The sequence below is a fragment of the Chrysochloris asiatica genome, unplaced genomic scaffold (genome assembly GCF_000296735.1).
Source record: "Chrysochloris asiatica unplaced genomic scaffold, ChrAsi1.0 scaffold00056, whole genome shotgun sequence".
NCBI lineage: Eukaryota > Metazoa > Chordata > Mammalia > Afrosoricida > Chrysochloridae > Chrysochloris > Chrysochloris asiatica.
Genome location: NW_006408574.1, coordinates 8,747,879 through 8,771,068, shown reverse-complemented (window position 1 = coordinate 8,771,068; position 23,190 = coordinate 8,747,879). Strand labels below are relative to the sequence as shown.

Sequence of the window (23,190 nt, the reverse complement as noted above, 5' to 3'; positions counted from 1 at the left end):
TAAAGTTATTTATGCTACATTACTCTTACTAAAAATTCAATCCCACCAGGGGACGAAAGGGAAATGTGTTAGAAATAATGTTTATATCTCCCTTACCTCTTCATTAATGTAAAATATTATCATTGTTTCCATCATTTAGAGAAAAATTTGAACATCCATTTGCTGCTGTAAAGTTAAAGTTTGGCCCAGATTAAATAATTTATTAGACGTTAAGAATTCATTTAAGAATTGCCAATGCTTTCAAGTTTATATCCTGGGGTTTCCTTTTTATTGGTGGGGGATTGTATGGAAAGGATGCTTTTTTTCTAAGAAGATGAATACATTCAGCTCCTGGGAAAATAATTTTGTCTTCTATTCATTTGCTGGATTGATACTAATAACCATTTATTTTATTTCATTTAAACCTTATTTATTTATATGAATTAATTACACATAAGAACGGACATATAGTCTCCCTTCAGTTCTCTTTCTTAGACACAACCGATATTATCAATTTCTTCCATTTCAGTGTAGAAATAGTCTAAATATACGAAGGGAACTCAAAAAGTCCTTGAAAGTATTCTGTTATCTTTTCACTCAATGTTCCCCCAAACTTTGTGAAGCGCCCACAGACAACAAGCAGAATGACTCTCGCGCTCTTGTTACAATACCGGGTTTTACTTAAATCGGAGGGAAACATACTGCACCGTGTTTTTTGTTCACCTAACATCTTAGAGATTTTTTTTCCATAGCAGTAGATGAAAGGACTCCTGGTGTGTTGCTGTAGGCACATCACTGGACTGCGAACCCCAAGGTCAGAGGTTCAAACCCACCAGCTGCTCCTCGGAAACCCTATGCAGAGTTACTATGAGTTGGAAGTGACTTGAAGGCACTTAACAATAACATGAAAGGCTCCCATGTCTTTTTGGAAAATGGCTATTGGAGAACTCACCAAACTGCCCATCCCTCTTACCAAAGGGGAGGGCAGAGGGGTGGGGGCGGGGAGAATTGGGTTATATTGGCTATGGCAACACCAAGATAGAAAAGCAATATAGGAGATGAAAACTACTGGTGATTTGTTACATTAAAGGGTATGCTGGAAAGAAGAGACAAGATTTTAATATTAGAAATAGGCATACATTATGCATACATCACAGTTCTTACTTAATGCTGTTGTTACTGAGTCAATTCCAACTCTAGCAACCCTGCATAGGGTTTCCGAGGCATGGATGGTGGGGTTGAACTGCTGATCTGTGGTTAACAGTCCAGTGCTTATCTTACAGTAATTGCACAGACATTATCATTGCTAGTTTAAATAATTTACTCTGTAGTCTGCCAAGAACCCTCAACAAGGGGACCATTTCCTCCCCCTTCTTTGTACAACAGAAACCTGTATGGTCATTGTGTTCCCATGTCCTACTGTCCCCAGGCCAGCCTGAGCCCTCAAATGACACTCCTCAGAGAGAGGACTGGGAATTTCCACTGCTTGCGCTAACTCTTAAATTGACGGAAGGTTCTAGGGCCTCGTTTTCAAAGCACTTAGTAAAATGGGACTTTGAGTGACTGGTTGTCGCCATGGCTTTGTCTATATTCCATTGGGCTGTCAGTCAGCTTCTCTCCGCTCCAGCCTTGAAGCCGATCAGATCTAGAGGCAATAGTTTTACGGATAAGACTTTAAGACATTCCACTCCCAGAAATCTTGATAATCTACAAGGTTAATACAAACAGAATGGCCGGGACCTCCAGTTTCTCCCTGTGCCCAGCCGTTGGGCTCCCCTGAAATTGTCAGGCAAAGTCGAAGCACAAATGATGGTCTTCTTAAGCAACATCATATGGAAACAGCATTTCAGAGCACAGGTGTGTTGTAACCTAACAGAAGGAGCCCGATTCTGGCTCATGCAAGATCTAGACTAGGAATGTTTGGTGCTGATTTTACCAGTTGGTTTAAGGAATCCATTTATGATGGAATAGGTCCCCTCTCATAGATCTTTTGCTTGATCCTTCCGTGTGTTTACAAATCACGTTTTGTGTTAATTTACTATTTTGAAACAACTAGGAATTTTGAGGGGGAAAACATACTATATCACCAATTTATATTTCCCCATGAAGACTGGATAATAAAATCTGTCATGTTTTCATAGAAAATTAAAATACACTGTAATCACCTACTCTGAGACCAGAAGAACTAGATGGAGCTCAGCTATGCTGCCCACTGTGCTGCCCGCAAACACAATAGATGGCTCTGGATAGAATGGGAGAAAAGTATAGAACCAAATTCAAATTCTTAAAAAGGAGACGACCAGACTTACTGGATTGATAGAGACTAGAGGACCCTCGGGACTATTGCCCCCCTTTAAATGCTGAGCTGAAACCGTTTCAGGAGGCCACCTTTCAGCTCATAAAATAAACAAAATCATCACGAGTACTGTGATTAATTAAAAACAACAACAATAAGAGAAAGGAAAAGATCAAATGGTCAACATTAATCCTCAAGCAAAGATGAGAAGGTCGCTGTGGGGCTAGGGAGAAGAGGGCTGGGAAGCTAGATTGATGGAAATGGAACAACCAGAATGGAATGCAGAAATACTGAGAATTTGTGTTGACACGATGTGAAACCAATGTCACTGAGCAAATAGGTGTAGAAATTGTTAAGTAGTAACTTAATTTGCTGTGTGGAGTTGCACCAAAAATACACAAAGATTCTTTAAAATTACAGTAATGATAAAAAATACACTGTGATTTGTCAGTCACATCTGAGTTCGACCCATAAAGCTTTAATAATGCCTCTTCTACTGGCCCATGTCTCCTCATTTAATGGAGGAAATAGACCAATGCAATGACTAGGACCAGTTGTCAGTGTTGGGAAGAGGAGACACTTCTCCATGTCCCCATACACATCAGTTCACCCCAAGACATGTGATTCCACAGCCACTTTCTCAATACACATAACTACAGTCATGTGTACTAGTCCCAGAACTGTCTGGCTCCCTTTCAGATCTCACACGGTCTAATCAGAACTGCCCGTGGCAGTAAGTTTCATGAGTTAGGAGTTTCGTCATCTAACTACAGATGGTGAGAACTACTTTTACACATTTGTTTAACAGTTTACTTACTATAAGTTTTAGTGACTTTTCCATCTGCCTTGAAAGAAAGATGGGACTTTTAATTGTGCTCTGACAGTTGCAAGGAGGATGCAACTCGATAAGAGAAAGAAAAGTAATGAACACAAATGCAAAGACAGTCACAAGGTCAGAATTGGCGCTGCAGGTTAATGTGCTGGACTGCAAGGTCGGCAGTTCAAGTTCACCTATACAAGGTCACTGTAGGTCGGAATCACTTTGATGGCACTTAACAACAACAGCGATACCTGGATACCTGGTATGGTGCTATAGGGTAAGCATAGACCACAAGGTCAGTTTGAACTGTAACGTTGGTGTTTCAAATCCACCAGCTGCTCTTCAAAAACCCTATACAACAGAGGTGGAGAACGTCCATCCCTCCTATGGCCCAAAATCATTTGGTCTGGCCCTGCCAAGGCAACCATAGTTCCAGCCATCACATTATAACAGGCTAACTTTTTTTTTTTTTAATGTTTTATTGTGAATTATGTAATAGCTTATATGGGAGAACATAAGTTTTACATTCATTCTATTGTATATCAATTCATTGCCATGGTTACAATCCCCACCGTGCATCATCAACCAACCAAGGGGTATACACTACAAGCTTGTCCCACGGTTGTCAGCATACAGTCCCATTCCCTCTCCGGGTCTAAAGCCCCCAGCTGCTCCATCTCTCCACATCATTGTCTCTGGCTCCATTTCAGGCATCACTGCTTCTCTGGGTAGGGTCCCGCTCTCTGCTCTTCTCCCTTGATGGTCCTAGGGACCTCCGTTCCTAGACTGAAAAGTTAATCACTCCCCTCCTTGCTGTAAAATGTCTACCTTTACATTTCCAACCCTCACAATCAGTCCTATAACAGGGTAACTTTTAAGTTGTTAATTTTGTATGGCCCACGAATTATTTTATAAGCGGCCCTTGGCAGAAAAAAGGTTCCCCACCCCTGCTAGTTGTTTGAGTCGGAACCAACTCAATGGCACTTAACAACAGCAACAGTGATACCTGGTATCATACCTGATGAGAATCAGAGGGAAGCAAAGGAAAAACTGTATACACTGCAAATAATAAGCCAGTTTAATAAGGTGACTGATACAAAGTTACAAAGGAAACAAATAACTTCTTTAGACACAACAGCTCGTTAAAAAGTATAATGAAAAGGAAGTTCTCATCTATAACAAAAACAACAGTAACTTATTGAACAATAAGAAGATACATGTAAGATGAAGCTATTGAAGAAAACTTAAAAGTTCCTGAAGGACACAAAAGGAAACATAAATATTTGGAAAGGCATACCATCTTCTTGAATATGAAGTTTCAGTATCAAACATGTGCACTTTCCCTAAATTAGCTTAAAATGTTTTAACACGATCCCAATAAAATATCACTTGATTTTTTTCTTCTTCTTCCCATTTGACAAGACAGGCTGTTGATATAAATAAACATGCAAGAACAGTGAAGAACATTTTGTAAGAAGAAAAATGATGAAGGCTATGGAGAAGGAGAATACAGCTTCTTTACTGTTGTCGTTTGGTGCCGTAGAACTGGTCTGGCACAGAGCAACTCTACATACAGCAGAGCTTAACACCGCCCAGTCCCGCACATTCCTCACAATCCTTCCATCTTGGGGGCCATTGTTGCAGCGACTGTGTCAGTTCATCTCATGGAGTTTTCTGCTTTGTTGTTGCTATGTGCTGTGAAGTCGGTTCTGGCTCGTAGCGACTCTGTATAGGGTTTCTGAGGATCATCTAGTGAACTTGAACCACTGACCTTGTGGTCCAAACCAACCTTGCAGTCCTGTACATTAACCCGCAGTGCCACACCAGGTCTCCACTGCAGCTTTACTACTCATTGAAAAGTATGATAAAATTATAATAGAACAGAGTTATGTAGGCACAGACACAGACAGATGAATCAAATTGCTGTTTTGGCTGTTCTGTGACGATGAGTCACTTCTAACCCATAGCGACTCCGGAGTAGAAAGTAGAACCTCCCCTTAGGGTTTCTTTGTGGTGCTGCAGGGTAAACACATGGCTGCTAACCAAAAGGTCAGCAGTTCTAACCAACCAGCCGCTCCTCGGAAACCCTATACAGGGCCACAATGAGTCAGAACCGACTCCATGACACTTCACAACAATAAATAACAACAGTCTTTCAGGAGTCGATCACTAGATCTACTTTCCTCTTCGGGAGACAATGGTACCTTCCAGCTACAGACCTTTCTGTTAGCAGCTGAGCACTTAACGATTGTGCCACCAGGGAATCCTGATAAATGAAAGCAGAGACTACAACAAACCACATAGCTCACAGCACAGGGAATGTAGTATATGATCCACGTGGCAGTATACAGCAGTGAAGAAATGGACTGCCCATGAATTAACATTTGAGACAACCATTAATAAATATCACATTCCAGAACCTCAGTTTTGTAACCTGTGAAAAGGAGTTAATATTACCTGCCTTTCCTGCTTCACAAAGCTGCTATGAAAACCAAATATGAGCTTAGGTAAAAAGGTTTTGTAAATCGTATGAGTGAAGTATTGTCCGCTTCTATTTCCAAATCACTTTCTGTAATAGTTTTAGAAAGGAAACCACATCTACTGTGAAACCAATTTTAATTACAGTGATAGTTGAATATATCAGTCTTGACCTTTAGACTTTCAAAAATGATTAAGAAGCCATTTCAGAAGTAGAGAGGATATGTCTTGACCTATAAGAGCCTTGAATAAGATGCTATCCTTGTTCTTTTTCCTTCTCGCTTATTAGCATCTTATTAAAATGCCTGGTTGGTATTTACATTAAGAGGAAGTCATCTTTGTGCACACATTATTTGATGATGATATTCCGCCTGGGCTATGGCAGACATGAGCATCAATGTGGGTACAAACCACATATCCAGGGTAGCCTCTTTTCGATCACTCATACAAGAGAATCCATTCGTGCCTCTTCACACTTGCTTGCCTTTCAAGCTGAAGTTGACCTCATTGGCTTTATCTATGGCCCCTAACTGAACCCTGTGTTCCAGTCAGTCTTGAGTACACATGCAGCAGTGCCTGGGCATATACAGATTTACTGAACACTTTGTAGCCCAGAAAGCTAAGCATCACACTCTGCAAAACACATTCACATCAGCCTCTTCCCCCACTTTGTTCTCGGATGTACATGTGTTCAGTCTGCCTGTGGGCATTTGCCTCTAACGTTTCAATACCTAGGACGTACATATGTTCAGTCTGCCAATGGGCATTTGCCTCTAACATTTCAATATCTAGGATCATTCTGCTGCTATTGAGTTGACCTTGACTCTTAGTGACTCTAGGACAGGCTAGTTTCCAAGGCCATGAACCTTTATAGAAACAGGCGGCATGTTTTTATCCACAGAGCGACTGGTAGGTTCTAACCGCTGGCCTTTTCTTTAGCAGCTGAGCATTTACCAGTGTGCCACCAGCGCTCCTTAGGATCTTTCTACCCACCATTGACATCAATTCCATTCCAACTCACACATCCTGCAGGCCAGGGTAGAACTGCTCCTTAGGGCTGTGTTGTTGTTGTTGTTGTTAGGTGCCATCGAGTCAGTACCAACTCATAGCGACCCTATGCCTAACAGAACGAAACACTGTCTGGTCCTGGGTCAACCTCACACTTGTTGCCACGCTTGAGCCCATTGATACTGCTACTTTGCCAATCCTCTCGTTGGGGGTCTTCCTCTCTGTCTCTGATCCCTCCACCTTACCAAACATGATATCCTTCTCTAGTGACTGGTCTCTCCTGACACTGTGTCCGAAGTATGAGAGACAAAGTTTGGCCATCCTGGCCTCCAAGGAGCACTCTGGCTGCACTTCTTCCAACACAGATCTGTTGGTTCTTTTGGCAGCCCATCGCACTTTCAATAATCTCCTCCAACACCATAACTCAAAAGCATCAATTCTTCTACAGTCTTCCTTATTCACTGTCCAGCTTTTGCATGCCTATGAGGACTTGGCAGGCTGTAAATCTTTATGGGAACAGACAGCTTCATCTTTCTCCATTGGAGCAGCTGGTGGGTTTGAACCACCGGTCTTGTGGCTGACAGCCCAACACTTAACTCACTGCACATCTTCCTAGTCTTTTCAAAATCTTTCAACCATTCCACTGAGCCCTTACATCTGGTCTGAACTCTACCAAACAAGAGCCCATCCTATGAGAAGGATTTCCCTTTCTTACAAGGAAGGCATTGTTGTTGTTGGTGGTATGTGCCACTGAGTTGATTCCAACTCAGCGACCCTGTACAGGGTTTCTAGAAGCAACTGATGTGTTTGAACTACCGACCTTACAGTTACTAGTCCAGTGTTATCCTACAGCACCATACTGGGTCTCACTACAAGGCAATGGAGAATTATAGATAACAACAGGTGACAAGTTATTTTTCCTATTATAATTTTCTCTAAATTTTATTCATTTATTTCTTTTCTGGAAAATATGTAATACTGATCTCTTCTTTACGTGTGGAAAAGGTTACCTGAGGACTTGGGTGGCACTTCTCTTTGAGGTCCTTTTGGGGATACTGATTCTTGGCTGGGTACCTCACAGACCTTCAGGTGGCCCTGGCTACCTGCAGACCATCGACCATCCAAGGGGGCAGCATTAGCATTTGCGGATCCAGAAGAGAATTTCTGGCCTGAATGCTGAGCTGTCCCATCTCAGTGCCCCGCCCCAGGAAGTGGGTCTGTACCCACTTCTGGTCCCTCTGAGGGGGGCTGGCTATACCCTCCTAGGAGCTCCACTGAGCTCTTGTTGTCTTTCCTCTTGGGTATGAATTGTAGCATCCCTGCCCTCTTCTGGGTTTCTGATCTTAATGGCTGGGAAATCTGTCACAAAGTGTGCATATTTGCTATTCTCAAAACACATAGGGGAACCTTCTGTCTTACAGAGTCTGTGCTTTATTTTTTCTCTGTGTCTGCCCCCCAAGAACTAAGGTCTGCTTCTCACCATGCCATGCTTCTCGGACGAGTATCCTGTGCTATTTTACATACCAGCTTTGAATTCATTGGTGTTGTCTCTAGCTGACACCCAGCCTTACTTGAGAGATTCCCACTTGGTGTGGCACAGTAGGATCAGCACTGAACTGCTAACTGAAAGGTTAGTAGTTCAAACCCACCAGTCGCTCCTTGGAAACTCTATATGGGGTCTGTATGAGTCAGAGCCAACTCCACGACACTTAACAACAATTTCAACAAATCGCTCAGAGTAGGAAAACCCACTCACTCCCTTCCCTGGAATTCTGTCCTAAGGAATTTAGTGTGTGGCTGATGAAGGTGAGTCACACCTACATTTACTTTAATTTTCCAATTTTCTAAAACACTGTATTGTGAATTGAGTGAAGGTTTACAGAGCAGCAGATCATCAGTTTCACATTCAACAAGTCCTGCACTTTGTTGCATCTCACTGATTGCGGTCCCTCAATGAAAGACCATTTACCCCACTTCCTCTCTGTGTTTGATTTCCATACCTCCTTCTTTGTCCACCTTCTGAACTATGTCCTTGAGTAAATGCTGCCCTTTTGATCTCAAATGGTTGACCATTTTAGTGTGTGTTTATCTTACTTGTGTTGTGGTCTTCCCATATATACGTATCTAGTACTTGGCTGAAAATGGAGCTGGGGGGGTGGGGGGGGATGAGTTCATTTCCAGATCTGAAGGGTGACCAAGAGCCAGAGTCTCGGGCTTCCACCATTTCTTATCTGACCAGTCAGCGTGGTCTTTATTGTGACTTTGAGTTTTGTTCCCACTCTCTCCAGGACCTTCTAATGTGATCCTTTTCTGAGCACTTGGTAGTGGTAGCTGCCTGAACTATATTTCCCAAACATGACAACCAGTAATCCTTCCTTCTCTCCCTCTTTCTCTTTCTTCTCCCAAATTCCTTTCACTCACCGTAAAGATTCCGTGGGCTTGCAGTCCTGTACTCTCTGATGGAGTCTGTATTTCTCTGTGGAATCTACTTCGGAAACCACTCTCTCTGCTAGCCCTTCCAACCAGATCGGGGTTTACAAGTGATGGCACACTACTAAAGTCTTTCAGGCCTTTCCCTAAGTGGGGAGAGCGCTTTGGTCTTTTTCCTAAGGTCTAGGTTACAGGAAGTTTTCCACATTACGTGCATCATGACTCCGTACACCTGGCCATGCTTTCTTCCAGAGCGACATGCGTAAGGCTGGGTTCTCCAAACTCTGGTGGGTCTTCATCACTTCCCGGCCATAGAAGCCTACCTTCACGGTGGGTACAGCATCCTGCTCTCCAGTGCCAGAAACCGTCTCTTCCTTTATGTAGCTTTGGACTAACAGTTCCTATATGTGCTTCATAACCAAAACCAGAGTAGATTCCTGTTTTTCTGGGAACCTGTTTGAGCAAGTAAATCTGGAAGGTTGAAAATAGGGCTTTGAACTGGTTCAGTCACGGCTGATGAAGCAACATTGGAACAGACTTGATTTTTTTTTTTTTTTATTTCAGTGAAGCAGAACAGTAACAGAACTGGAAAAGTTAGGACTGCTGTCTTTGAGCAGGTCTCCGTTGTCTCTGACTCTGCCTGTCGAGATGTTCAGTAGCTCTGCAGCCCGCACCCTGCCTTTGTTTTCTAAGAGGCAGATTACATTTCTAGCAGGGCATCAACCTGCAACGTTTCCCATTTTGGTTCATCCACATTATACATATTCGGGTCTGTTCCAGTATTGTTTCATTTACTTACCGTTCAAAGTCCTGCCTTAAAATCATCACACGTCTGTTTCCAAAGGTCTTCTTTCATATTCCAGAGAGACTAAATGTTCTTTTAGAACTCACGTAACCACAGAGGCTGGAATGGATATCCATTTCCTACCTGTTACTTTCCACGGGAAGTGTTTCGGTTCCACCCACTCTGATAATCTCACTCTCCAGGCTCCAGGCATCTCATTGCAGAGTTGAACTCAGGAGTTGTCATAGCTTCTATCTGATTGTGAGCCAATAGTCTGGGACCATCATGAACCAGTCTGAGCTTTCCAGTGCCATGTCTCCTAGCATTTGACAGCCGTAGGGAGTGTGCGTATGTTGCTGTCTCACTTCTGGGGTGATTGTTTAATAAGGGAGATGAGCTGACCTCTGTATCTTACTTTAGAGCATTTTTCTAAGGGTCTTCTCTGTTGACTCTTTTGTTTGTTTGTTTGTTTGTTTCCTGTGAAAGTTTACAGAGCAAATTAGTTTTCCATTCAATTATTTTTTTAGACGTTGTGTTTTTTTAACTTTGCCTGCAATCCCCTGATGTAACAGTGTGATTCCCATTTCTTCCCTGGGTCCCTCCATTTCCATCCATCCATCTTTCCTGCCCCATCCTGCCTTCTGAGCTTTGTTTTAGGGTAAACACTGTCCTTTTGGTCTTTGTGGTTGATTGTACTGAGGATCACTTTCTTCCCTAGTGTTATTCATCGCTTTATAGACCTAAAGGTTGGTTTGGTTCCAGACTGAAAGGGTGTATAAGAGGTTTTATAAAAACTAAACTAAGGAGCTCCGGTAGCATAGTGGTTACGAATCGGGCTGCGAACAGCAAGGTCAGTAGTTCAAAACTATAAACTGTTCCGCGGGAGAAAGATGAGGCTTTCTACTCCCGTAAAGATTTACACCCTTGGAAACCCTGTACAGGGTCACTATGGGTCGGAACCGACTCGACAGCACTTAACAACAACAAACTAAGGTATACTCAAGAGCATGCAGTCTTTCTGAATGAATTTAAGGAAGAAATGGAAAATGTTGGCCATGCCCACTTTCCAATTGGGACAAAAACGCACTGGACCATTAAATAAAGACAACAGGACATTAAAAAAAAAAAAGATAATGTAAGAGAAAGGGAAAGATAAAAGCCATCACCAGGCCTCCAATTCATTGGACTTTCAGACTGTCAGGGAGTGTTTTGGTAATCTGATTAAGATACTTTGCAAAGGAGTTGAAATTTCAACAAGAAAATGATTCTTCAGCATTCTCAGACAAAATGAACAGGAAAACATTCTAGACTCTGTTCACGTCAGTGTGTTTGATATGTGTGTTTGCAATGTGTTGATCACACATTGACTAAATTACGGCCCTTGTGTCCATGCCGAGGAAAAGGCCCTGCCAGGCCCTCTGCCTCCCTCCCCATTTACACGTCCACAATTCTCAAAGTGGGTTTCTCTTCATTCCTTCTCATCCTGACTTCCTCCAGGCTCTCACCTCATTCCTGGACCATCTCTAGCTACGAAGGTGCTCCGTCCTGACTAACTCCCCTCTTCCTACAGTGCTGTTGTTCAGGGTCGTAGAGTAGGCTCTGACTCGGAGTGACCCTGTATAAGGTTTCCGAGGAGTGGCTGGTGGGTTTGAACTGCCGACTTTACAGTTAGCAGTCCAGCGCTTATCCAGTGGCACCACACTAGGACTCCCTCTTTACCTTCCAGTCCAGGTTAACCTAGCCTGGTGAGTTTGAACTGCTGACTTTGTGATTCAAACTGACCTGGTGGTCCAGTGCTTATCCTACAATGCCACACCAGGATGCCAACTTATCGGTGGTTGTTAGTTTCCTGCCCCTAAAGGAGTCCTGGTGTGGCGCTGTGGGTTAATGCACTGGACTGCAAAGTCCATTTGAATCTCAAGGTCTGCGGTTCAAGTCCACCGGCTGCTCCTTGTAAACCCTATACAGGGTATCTAAGGGTCAGAACCGATTCTATGGCACTTATCAACAACAATCAACAACAACAAAGGACTCCTGGTGTGGCACTCTAGGATCAGCACTAGCTTGTGAATTACAAGGCAAACAGTTCAAACCCATCAGCTGCTCTTTGGAAACCCTATCCAGGATCTTCTGAGTTGGAACTTACTCAACAGCACTTAACAACACCAACAAAGGAGCCCTGGTGACACTGTGGGATAAGCACTGGGCTGCTGACCCCAGCAGCCCCTCTGTAGGAGAGAAATGAGGCTGTCTGGTAGGGTCAAGGTCGACAGTCTCAGAAACCTTATATATGGTTGCTATGATTCAGAACCAGTTCTGTTACAGTGGGTTTTTTGTGGCTATTTTTGGTCAAGGAACCCTGGTGGTATAGTGGCTAGTGTTCAGTTCCTAGCCAAAAGGTCAGCGGTTCAAACCCACCAGCCAGTCTGCAAGAGAAAGATGTGGCAGTCTGTTTCCCACAAAGATGACAGCCTTGGGAACACCATGGGGCAGGTCTTCTCTGTCCTGCCCTGTCCTGTCAGATGGCTCTGAGTCAAGGTCACTTCAAAGGCAGTAAGTTTGTAAAGGAACCCGATGTTGTGTGCACATCTTCTCTGCGCCTTCGCTGTCTCCACTTACTGTGTCTGGAACGTCTCCTGACCGTCCAGTACAAGCTACAGCATCATGTGTCACTTTGCTTGTGCTCTCCCTCCAACCAAACCAGCAAGAGATAATTGTCATCTCCCTCTGTGTTCACGTGAGGGAGCTTCTAAAAGTCTGTGAGAAAAGTCCATTACCTTTTCATTCCATATTTCCACGAACTTTTGGAAACCCTCTCTTGTATTATTGTTGTTAGGTGCCATCGAGGTAGTACTGACTCATAGCAACCCTTATGCACAACAGAACGGAACACTGCCCGGTCTTGGGCCAACCTCACAATGGTTGCTACACCCATTGCTGCTGCCACTGTGCTAATCCATCTCATTGGAGGTCTTCCTCTTTTTCTCTGCCCCCTCCACCACTTTACTCTCCTGTATGTCATCTGTGGAATGAAACAGTTGCCCTCTCCTCATTTCCATTTCTCATGTATGTCCAAGTAGAACTGTGCTCTGTCACGGTCTCAAGGATGCATTTTCCAGAAGTAATTCACCAGACTTGTGGTCCGAGGGAGGAGCCTCAGTGATCTTCTTGTTAGCAGCCATGAACATTAACCATCTGCCCCACGGAGCGACTGTATGCACACTTTTCGGTAAATAAGGAGTTGCGATCTGACCAGTTAGTCAGATTGACAAATGGAAATCTTTCTGTCATGGAATAAAATCACACAGTTAGCCCAGATAAGTTCCCAGTTTCAGTCACAAAGACTGCAATTGTTTTATACTGGGGGTACGGAGGGAAGTGAATGTTGTCATTAATTTTATTTTACCTACACAAATTTGGTTTAGCCTACAGACACTTTAAATTTGAACCGCTTTTCAATGTTAACTAGCTGTTCATTCAGTGATTTCATCATCTCCACGCGTGAATCGATAGTGATATAATCATATCTCTGTTTCGGTTAGATGTGTCTCCTCACGGGGCATATGAGAATACAATGTGGATGGCTTGGGCCGGTGGCCTTAGAGGTCAGTGAGCCCACTTGTAAGCAAATGTGCCATCTGTCTTCCTGTCATCATCTTCTGTCTTAGTGATGACAGTTGTGGATATTCTGTCTGCAATGTCACTTGTTGCTAAATATGTTTCCACCCAGGAAAATACATCGTTTTATCTGAGGGACTGGGTTTAATCTTGGCAGTGACGTACTGATCTTCTCAGTTCGCTTTGCTTTCAGTATTTTCGATGGAAGATGCTCAAGTACACCATCTCTTTGGTAGATTTGCTCAGTCTTCAGAAGCCTAAGCAAATATGCACTCCAGTATCTAATCCATGAAAATGGAAAAGTTAACAAATGAGTTTCATCCTGAACAAGCCTGTTTGGGTTGCCAAGTGCTGTCGTAACAGAAATGTCGCAAGTGGGATTCTTAAAAACACACAAATTTATTTTCTTACAGTTCTGAAAGCCGTAAGTCCAAATCAGAGTCATCGCTGTGTTGATTCCTTCTGGGGGCCCCCTCTCCTTGTTTCTGGCATCTGCCATCAATCCTTGGCATTTCTTGGTGTTTCTTGGCATCCACTCATTCTCTATATGTCTGTGTGCCTGCATTTACTCAGAAGTGATGCAGTTTAGGATTCACCTTACACACACGAGTGTGGTCTCATTAACATAACAAAGGAAACCGAGTATTTCCAAACAGATGTTGTTTTTAGGTGCCCTTGAGTCAGACCCACACAACAGAAGGAAACACTTCCCATTCCTCACAATTGTGGTGAGACCCTATCCAAGCAGCTTGTTGTTAACTGCCATTGAGTCAGTTCCAATTCATAGTGACCCTGTATAAGGTTTCCAAGGAGCAGCTAAGGGGTTTGAACCACCAACCTTGCAGTTAGCAGTTGAGTGCTTATCCTAGAGTGTCACACCAAGACTCCACACCAATAGGCAGCTTTAGGAGGATTTCAACATGTATTTTTGGAGGGACACAATTCAATCTCTAATAGTCCTGTAGAAATGTATGCTCAGTCCCTAAAATGTTGGCTCTAGCTCCATTCCATCCATCTCTTGCTCCTTCCAGCCTCTACCCATACATGTACCTAGGTCTCACCTCATGACTCTATGATAAGACTAAATTCTGAACAAACTGGAAGGAGTGGTAGAAGCCATTCATTTGGAATATGAGAGTCGATTAATTAGGCATAACTCATTAAGACCACAGTTTGTTCTCATGGTTACTTGCTCCTAGTTTAAAACTGCTCTTCTCAAAATGTGACTTCTCTCTCTCTCTCTCTCTCTCTCTCTCTCTCTCTCTCTCTCTCTCTCTCTCTCTCTCTCTTTCATCCCTCCACATTCATAGCACGCTCCCCTGCATGCTGGTCTCTTCTCAGGCTCTGGCTCCTGAAGGCTTCTCTTCAGGCCACAAATATTCAATGAGGCTGCTTCAGCCTTCATGCAATCTCCTACTGTTTGTACTATAGAGCAGACCTGGCGAAGTTCACCTCATGGCTGGCTGGCTGTCTCTGGTCATTTTCCAAACACACACTTCCATTCACACCCTCACAAATGATATGACTTCTTCCCGACTGCCTTTTAACAAGACTGACTTCAGCCTGTTTTCTCAGCTTATTGCATACCCTTCCAAGTAAATGAGGAACCCTGCCTGGTAGCGCAGCGGATTGTGAATAGGACTTCTACCAGTTTTTCCATGGGAGAAAGATGAAGCTTTCTACTCCTTGTAAAGATTTACAGCCTTGGAAACCCCATATGTTGTCGCTATGAGTCAGAACCGACTCGGTGATACACACCCACCACCCCCATGGACAAACTGGATTCTTTGCCAGCCCCCAAATATGGTCACCCCTGTGCCTTTCTTTAGGAGCCTTGGTGATGCTGTAGGATAAGCATTGGACTGCAACAGCCAGGCAGTTCAAACCCATCAGCTGCTCTACTCCTGTAAAGATTTACAGCCTCAGTTAGAATCAGCCCGATGGCAGTGGGTTTGATTTGATTTGGTGTCCCCCCCAATCTGTCTCCCACTCTACCCACTCAAAACCCTTACATCTTTCAAAGCATGTTGTTGTTAAGTGCCGTCGAGTCAGTTCCAACTCATAGTGACCTCGTACAGGGTTTCTGAGGAGCAGCTGGTGGGTTTGAACAACTGTCCTCACTCTTAACTGATCCTACAAAGTCTGCAGACTGAGAAATTAAATGCCAAATTTTAGGTATACTGAAATCCCTTTTTCTCAGTGGAGCGTTTAGCTTTCTATAGATCCTCAGAAGGGGACCCCCAGAAGTTAAAGATGCTGTCAGTGACATGGGTTGTGAGGAGGGCAGAGGACTGGGCATTTGCACATATAAGTACATATTCTATCTTTCTTACCAGAATATAATCTCCTTGGAGTTTTATCATGGCTTCTGGCTTCCAGCCTTTTATATGGCAGATACATGTTACTGAGTATCCAGAAAACTCATCCCTTAAAAACGAAATGGAATCAGGGCAGTGATCCTTTCAAGAGATGAGGCTCCCTTCAGTATTTCACTTAATGCACATGGAAAGTTTATGGTCATTTTTTGGTATGGTTCTCATCAGGGGCTCACTCAGGGGTCTTGTTATCTATCCCCTTGGGTTGATTAGTGAGGTTTGGAGAATCCATGGAGATTGGGAAACCTGTGAGTGTCCAAGTCTAGGCCCCAGCATGGTTTTGTGAAGCTGGTCATCTTCATATAGAACAAGCTCATTATTTTTTCGTTGGTTGTCTGTTATTCCGTGTTTCCTCCTTTCTATTCCCTGGGCTCCCCAAATACAGGACCAACCAAACCTAAAATCACTGCCATCAACTCCGTTCTAATGCATGGCAACGCTGTTGGGCAGAGCAGAATTAGAATAGCCCATTTGCTACCTACCTGTACCTGTATCTGTGAAGAAAAGGAGACCAAAACTTCTTCAAGTCCAAGGTGTTCTAAAAGTCCATATACGCTAGATGATTTAGTTTGATCCCAGTTGTCTCCCTGTCCCATCCCTGCCTCCCTCAATAGGCATCAAGAACTAGTCAGAAGTAAGAGGCTCTTTTCTACCCACTCAGCCCTCAAGGAAGTTGTGTGGAAATCCAAATGCCCCAGAGAGTGACCGCTTTAGTACTAGAAGAAGATTTTTTTTCTTTTTAAATAATATTTCCTTATGTTTTTGATAAAACTTGACTTCCCCTTTTCGGTAAGTTGACTTCTGCTTTGACAGTTTGACAGAAATGATTCAGTGACATTAGTTCCATATTTCAGTATGCCTTATCATCCTCGTCCATGGCATTCTGCTTGTTCTCTTTCCTGCTCTAGCTTTCCTGCCCCCTTTATTTTCTCATCTTTGCTTTAGAATCATGGTTGACCTTTTGGTCTCAGAGTGATGGTCTTTTTATGGGGACCCATTGTTATTGTTAAGTGCCATTGATGGCCTTGGGGGACAATAGTCTTGGGTAGCCCTGCAGTCTCAACTGGTTCAGTCCATCTGAACTTTTGAAGAATTGAAGTCCTGTTCTGTGGTTTTCACCTATTCTATCAGCGTCCATCTACTGTGTCCCTGACAGAAGCAGGTCCCAGACCTTTCCTTTCCAGAAAAAGACAGCCTTGTTTATCCAACTTACATGCCCCTCAATAGTGCTTATGTACTGTGTTTCTCGGCATTTTTATCTTTCATCTAGCTCTAGAGGGCACAATGTATAGGCCATTTCATTTTTATTCAGTAAGTTGAAATCATACTTCAAATTCTCTAAATTCAAAATTTAAAGAGAATGTTAAGTATTTTAGGAATAACTTTTGAGTTAATTCTTCCTGAAATTGATGTACTGTTCCATGATTCTTTTCAGCTATTTTCTGGTCTGGGCTTCCTCTTTGAAAACAAGAGCTTTGATTGGTGTCCTTTTAAGAGACGTGAAGAAGTGGGTGATGAAGTGGGTTAATTAAGCTTTGGATTGCTAACCAAAAGGTTGGTAGGCCAAACCCAGTAGCCTCTCAGCAAGAGAACGCTCCTGTGAAGATTTAGAGTCTCAGAAACCCTGTGGAATTGTTCTCTTCTGTCCTGTAAGGTTACTGTGGCTTAGAAGTGACTCAGTAGCTGTGGGTTTTCAGAGCTGTAATGCCCAAGTCTTTTACAGTTTTACATTTTGGCAAAATGTTTATTTAAATATTATATTACATTGTTGTTGTTGTTGTTGTTGTTGAGAGTCTGTTCTAATTCATAGTGACCTTGTATAGGGTTTCCAAGGAGCAGCTGGAGAGTTTGAACTGCCAACCTAGCACTTCAAACCAAACTTGTGGTCTAGTGCATTACCCTGCAGCACTACACCAGGACTCCAGTGTTACATTACTGTTTCAATAATGTAGTATTTTTCACTTGTGCAGTATCTCATTGGCTTACTTTCAAGCATAAAGATAAACTGCATTTATATTCCATCTGGCAGAGAGAATGTCTCAGGAGCCAGTTTACTTAACTTTATGATTTGAAAAGAAGTTACCATTAGAATTAATTGCATTACATGTTCGTAGGAGCTAATTTAACATATATTTTAAGAATAATATTTTCCTCTAATTCCTTAACCTATGCTTCTTAGAATTACATTTTACTAACTTTAGGGAAGAAGCGGTAACTTGGGGGAATTACATAAAATAAGATTAAAGTTACTATTTTTCAAATTATCTGAAAAAGAACATTTTATTTGACATTGATATATATATATATAATTTATTTGATGCTGTATATATAGATATATCTCATTTATTTGATGTTGATATATATATATATCATTTATTTGATGTTGATATATATATCATTTACTTGATGTTGATATATATATCATTGATTTGATGTTGATATATATATATATATATCATTGATTCTGAAAACTTTATGTATGATGGTAGCGTTTTAGAAACTCGAGAGACAATGAAAGACTACTGTGGACATTATCATGTTTGTTTTTTTTCTGAGGTGAAGCAGTTTATTAAAATTTCAAAGTAGCATTAGCTTCCATATCCAAAATAAATATAAGAACGATGACTTGTTAAACATTTAGGTCTTCAGACATTAAAGTTCAACTGCTTATACTGAGATTCATAAAATAAAATAAAAATAATGAAATTCACTTTCTCTTTTAAATGGTAGAATGTGATGGGTTTTTTGTTTTTTACTTCTGTCAAATATTGTTAATACAAGGCACCCTTCAAAGAGTTCATGGAAATTTTTCATTTTCTTTTCGGTCCATTTTCCCACGAACTTTTTGAAGCCCTTTCATACAGCCCCATAAGCAAATTCAAGGTGTTCAGAGCTTTGTGCCATAGTTCTTGTAACGGATGACGAACAGAAGGTTAGCAAAGAAAGGGCTCATCACATTTACTACTGGCACCTGCTACGTATTCAGGACGGGGCTATAACCGCTCAGCGCATGCTCAGGTGACGTGGGCTAAATCTGTTTTCTGTGGTTGCCTCTTTTCTTCGGCTTTGAATTCTTTTTTCTCTCCTCCATTCCATTTCTGCTGTTGTTTCTGTCATCTCTGCTTCTCCTCCACACCCTGAGACATAATGTGAGGGGCGTGGTTAGTTGTTAATGTCTGTTTCTACTAATGATTCCACTTTCATGTTGTAATACAGAATTAAGAGACGGATGGCCAAACTTAGTATCTATTTAACATAAGTTAAGGTGTCTTTGCGCATCTGCATTAAAACACTAGTACCTGTTAATCACAGAGTCGGCAGTACAATTTTTTTTTCTTTCAGGCCAGAATAGAACAAATATTACATACTCCTCAGGTGGGAGGTTACAGAAAGCCAGTGGTTTCTGTCCCACACCTGTGTCTTTGAACTACCAAAGTAAGAGTGCTTTCTCATCATTTGAAAAAACCTGCTGGGGTCCCTGCTCTCTTTCAGGCTTACCCCCTTCTGACTATAATTCCAGAATGTTCCAAAAGGTTTGCTTCTATTATAGAGCTTATTACTAGTTTGCATGTTTATTTTATTTTATTTTATTTTACTGCCGGGTGACGGGGTGGTGGTGGGGAAGTCCACCTTTGAGGGAGAGCACTGTTGGTTAACCACCAATGAGGCAGAAATTGAGCTTTCACGAGATCGATCGGAATTTCTCTGGTCAGCTTTTTATTACTGTCTTGTCTTGAGCCCTGTTTTTAATGACATTTATTATCAGATTGAGATGGCGATTGAGACGCTGCAAAAGTCTGACGGTCTGTCCAGTCACAGAAGTTCTCTCCTGAACAGCCATGTAAGTTGCCTCTTCTTCATGTAAACTTATTTCTTGCTCATTCTGCATGCGTTGCTTGCCTCTAAATGCTTGTTTTGTTTATTTACTTATTTATTTTGCCTCTTAACCTTCTTTTCTCAGCCCCTGCAGATCTCTGTACCATGCAATTTACTACCTGGTAAATCGAGCCCTCCAGAATACTAGGGCCTCCCACCGTTTGGGCACAGATAGACTATTCTCCAGTTAATAACATGATGCCACTGCTGTGTAAAATGTAATGAATGGGGACTTTGAAATATTTCAAAATGTGTAGTTTGACATATACGCGTGTATGTGTGTGTTTATGTTCTACTATGAAGCAAGCAATATTAATGTGCATCTCTTTGTCTGAGACAAGTAGTCATGGCTGCTTGTACGAACCATAATGAGAAGTAGGGAAAAAAAGATTCGTACGTAATGCCAAAACCCACAGTAAATTGTTTGAAAGTGATTTCTTTCCCAGTAAGAGACTATAGACTATAGGAGGTGGGAAGGTGAGTTCCTAAATGAGCTCAGACCTAAAGAGACATGAACGTGGGGCCAGAAGAAGAGAGGAGCCCATCAATAAGCCAGCAGTTGCTAACGATCGAGGGAAAGTTGGATTGCCGTGACTGTATGGTGACTGTAGGTTGTTGCTCTTTTATTCATCTGTCATGAGTGCGGAATCGCTAGGACTCTGGTAAGTGTCAGCAGAGCGAGGACAGTTTGGGGGAGCCCTAAACATTTTCATCAACTGCTCAAATTTGAGGGACCAGTGGCAATGCTGATTTAAGATGATTTAGTCAAGGTGCCTTTGGAACATACGGAGAAGAGACCGTAAACCTCTGACCTTGATCTCTGGTAGATTTCTTTTAGAGAGATTGCTAAATTCAAAGGCATTTTAGCAAGAATAAAGAGGTTGTTTTTTTGTGTTTTTTTTTTTTACCTCCCAACTGGCAGTACTTCCTAAATTTAGGAGTGAGATTTCAATGTGTCCATTCTCCCCCATGTTGCATGATGCAAAAAGTGCAAAATTGGCAGCGCACCAAATGCAGCGCCATTATGTTTCTATTAAACCTAAAACCTTCGGCTCATAGAAATTACAGGTAAAGTTATGATTTATATACTTTTACAAAACTCCACATTTCCAACAAGTGAGTGTCGCCTAAAAATAGACATTTGGGAGAGAGCCAAATAATAGTGAAATTGCATCAAATCACTGAGGTTAGAGATCAAAAAGTATTAGTATGCTTTCTAGATAGTTAATTTTTAAATGTTTAACTTTAGTATTCCAAAATAATGCTACATTACTTCTTATACGTTTCTTTCTTTCTTTTTTTTTTTTTAAAGTTTTTATTGTGAATTGAGTGAAAGTCTGCTGGACAGATCATCAGTTTTACATTCAACAAATCATATACTTGGTTTCATTACAATGATTATAATCCCCTCCATGTACCATCAGTTAACAGATACATTTCTTTATACATTTTTTATCCGAGATGTTTTGTTCCTTTTCTAAGGGGAAGTTTCATGGCAAATAAAAATAGGTTTGCCCCCTTGGTGAACATCTGTAATTTTGATGAAATGTCTATACCTTTTGCAGTAATATTATGTATATATATTTTGGCCATTCTTCTTGAAGCTGTTGAAGACACTTGACCCCTCACCTCCGTCCCTGTTTCTGGAGGATTGTATTCAGCATGTCATTCTTTTTATATTTTCATGAGTTTACATCTTTTATGTTGGTGTGAGCCTGCGCTTATGTATAAAGGCTGATTTGCTATGTGGAAAGGAGCATTAGGCTTCGAACCAAAAGGCTGGCCATTCGAACCCAGCAGCCATTCTGCCAAACAAAGATGCGGCAGCCTCGGAAACCGGGTAGGCCAATTCTATTCTGACCCATAGGATTGATATGAGCCAGAATCGACTCAACCACAGTGGTTTGGGGTCTTTGGGGTTTTGGATTAGTAAGTAGGGAGTGGTAACAAATTGGGGCTTGTGGTTTGAAAGTGGCAAGTGAAAATGTTCTTTACTTTCAGTCAAAAATGTTCAGGGACATAAGAAAAGAAGATAATAACATTTCCAGTCACCCTTGAGGAACTTTCAGACTTCTAAGAAGTTGTACTTTGACCTTCAGTGTTTTCATTGTGGTTTTGTTTGTTTGAAGACTAGAGTTTAGTAAAATGTATGTACATCATTTTAACCGGAATTACCTTTCTTAATTACTATTTCCATGAGCAGAACTGTAGGTGTAAGAACATATTTTCTTGGTGTATTTTTGTTGATTTGTTGAAAACTTTTTCAAATTTGTTGTGTTTTTTTTGTTTGTTTGGTTTTGTTTTTCATTTCTTTTCTTGCGGAATTCATGAAGCAACAGTTACTTTTCAGGAGTGTGTGAAGCAAGTGGCCTGAATAACAGACAGATGTATCCTACTCCAGTGGCATGAGGGTGTTCACCACATAGCAGAGAAATCTTCCCTTGTGTTTACAGCTGTCAGAGGCTGGTCAGTACATGGGAAGAGGGCTTACTCGTGTGGACAACGTCATGATGATCTTTCTCTAGGTATCCTGATTCATTTCTATGACACCTCTGAAATACGCTGAGCTCATTCAAAAGGACTGTAGAGTTCAGAATTTAGAGATACGAATGATTCTACGAATCCGATGCAAGAGGTGAATAAAAGACCCACCCCACAGAACATGGGTCCTCTCAGATCCCACTGACCCTTCATCTCCCTGAACATGTAGGAGCCCATGGTCTTTTTGTCCTTGGAAAGTTAGCGATTCTCCTAATGTTTATTTGATTAATCCAAGCCACTGGAGTAAGCCACTTCCCACATTCTAGTGGACAACCAGCTGTGAAAGGTATTTTCAAGTCTGTGAATCTAATTGGTGATTTTCAGTTTATGTAAACAACTTTGGAATAGAGAGCTTCTATTAAAAAATATATATACTGTTAATATTTTAAATGTCAACAAACTCTGTTACCTTTACTCCTCACTGAGATACAAGAGAAGGAGCTTTTGTGGCACCACGGTTAAGCACTTGGCTGCTAATGGACAGGTTGGCAGTTTGAATCCACTATCCACCCTGTAAAAGAAATGTGGCATATTTCTTAAGCTGACAGTCTAGCAAACCAACAGTAGGAGACTGTGCTCGTCTGTCATACAGACTTACTGCTTCTCAAAATTAACTCAAATGGTTGTCATCCAATTGATTGTGACCATGTGGCACTGTGGGGTAAAGCTCCGGACTACTAAGTTGGTTTCAACCACAAGGTGAATGGTTCAAACTCACCAGTCACTCCTTCGAAACCCTAATCAGAGTCGCTACGAGTCAGAACCAACTCGACAGCACTTGACAACAACAACAACAAATGGCTACCCCGTGTGGGCACATGTCAAAGACCATCACTCTTACTCTAGGAGCTCTGGTAGCGTAGTGGTTATGAATCGTACTGTGAGCCGCAAGGTCAGCAGTTCGAAACTACCAGCTGCTCCTCAGGAGAAAGATGAGGCTTTTTGCTCCTGTAAAGATTTACAGCCTTGGAAACCCTGTACAGGG

General features: G+C 41.9%; 1 protein-coding gene across 1 annotated transcript in view; it reads left to right on the top strand.

Annotated features, from left to right (window-relative positions):
- The window catches only part of RFX3 (regulatory factor X, 3 (influences HLA class II expression)), a 191,640-nt gene that overhangs the window by 79,970 nt on the left and 88,480 nt on the right, over positions 1 to 23,190 (top strand). Inside the window, exon 4 of the mRNA XM_006863745.1 lies at positions 19,555 to 19,629. Within this exon, the coding sequence (XP_006863807.1) occupies positions 19,555 to 19,629 (75 nt within the window). The remainder of the gene's footprint in view (positions 1 to 19,554; positions 19,630 to 23,190) is intronic.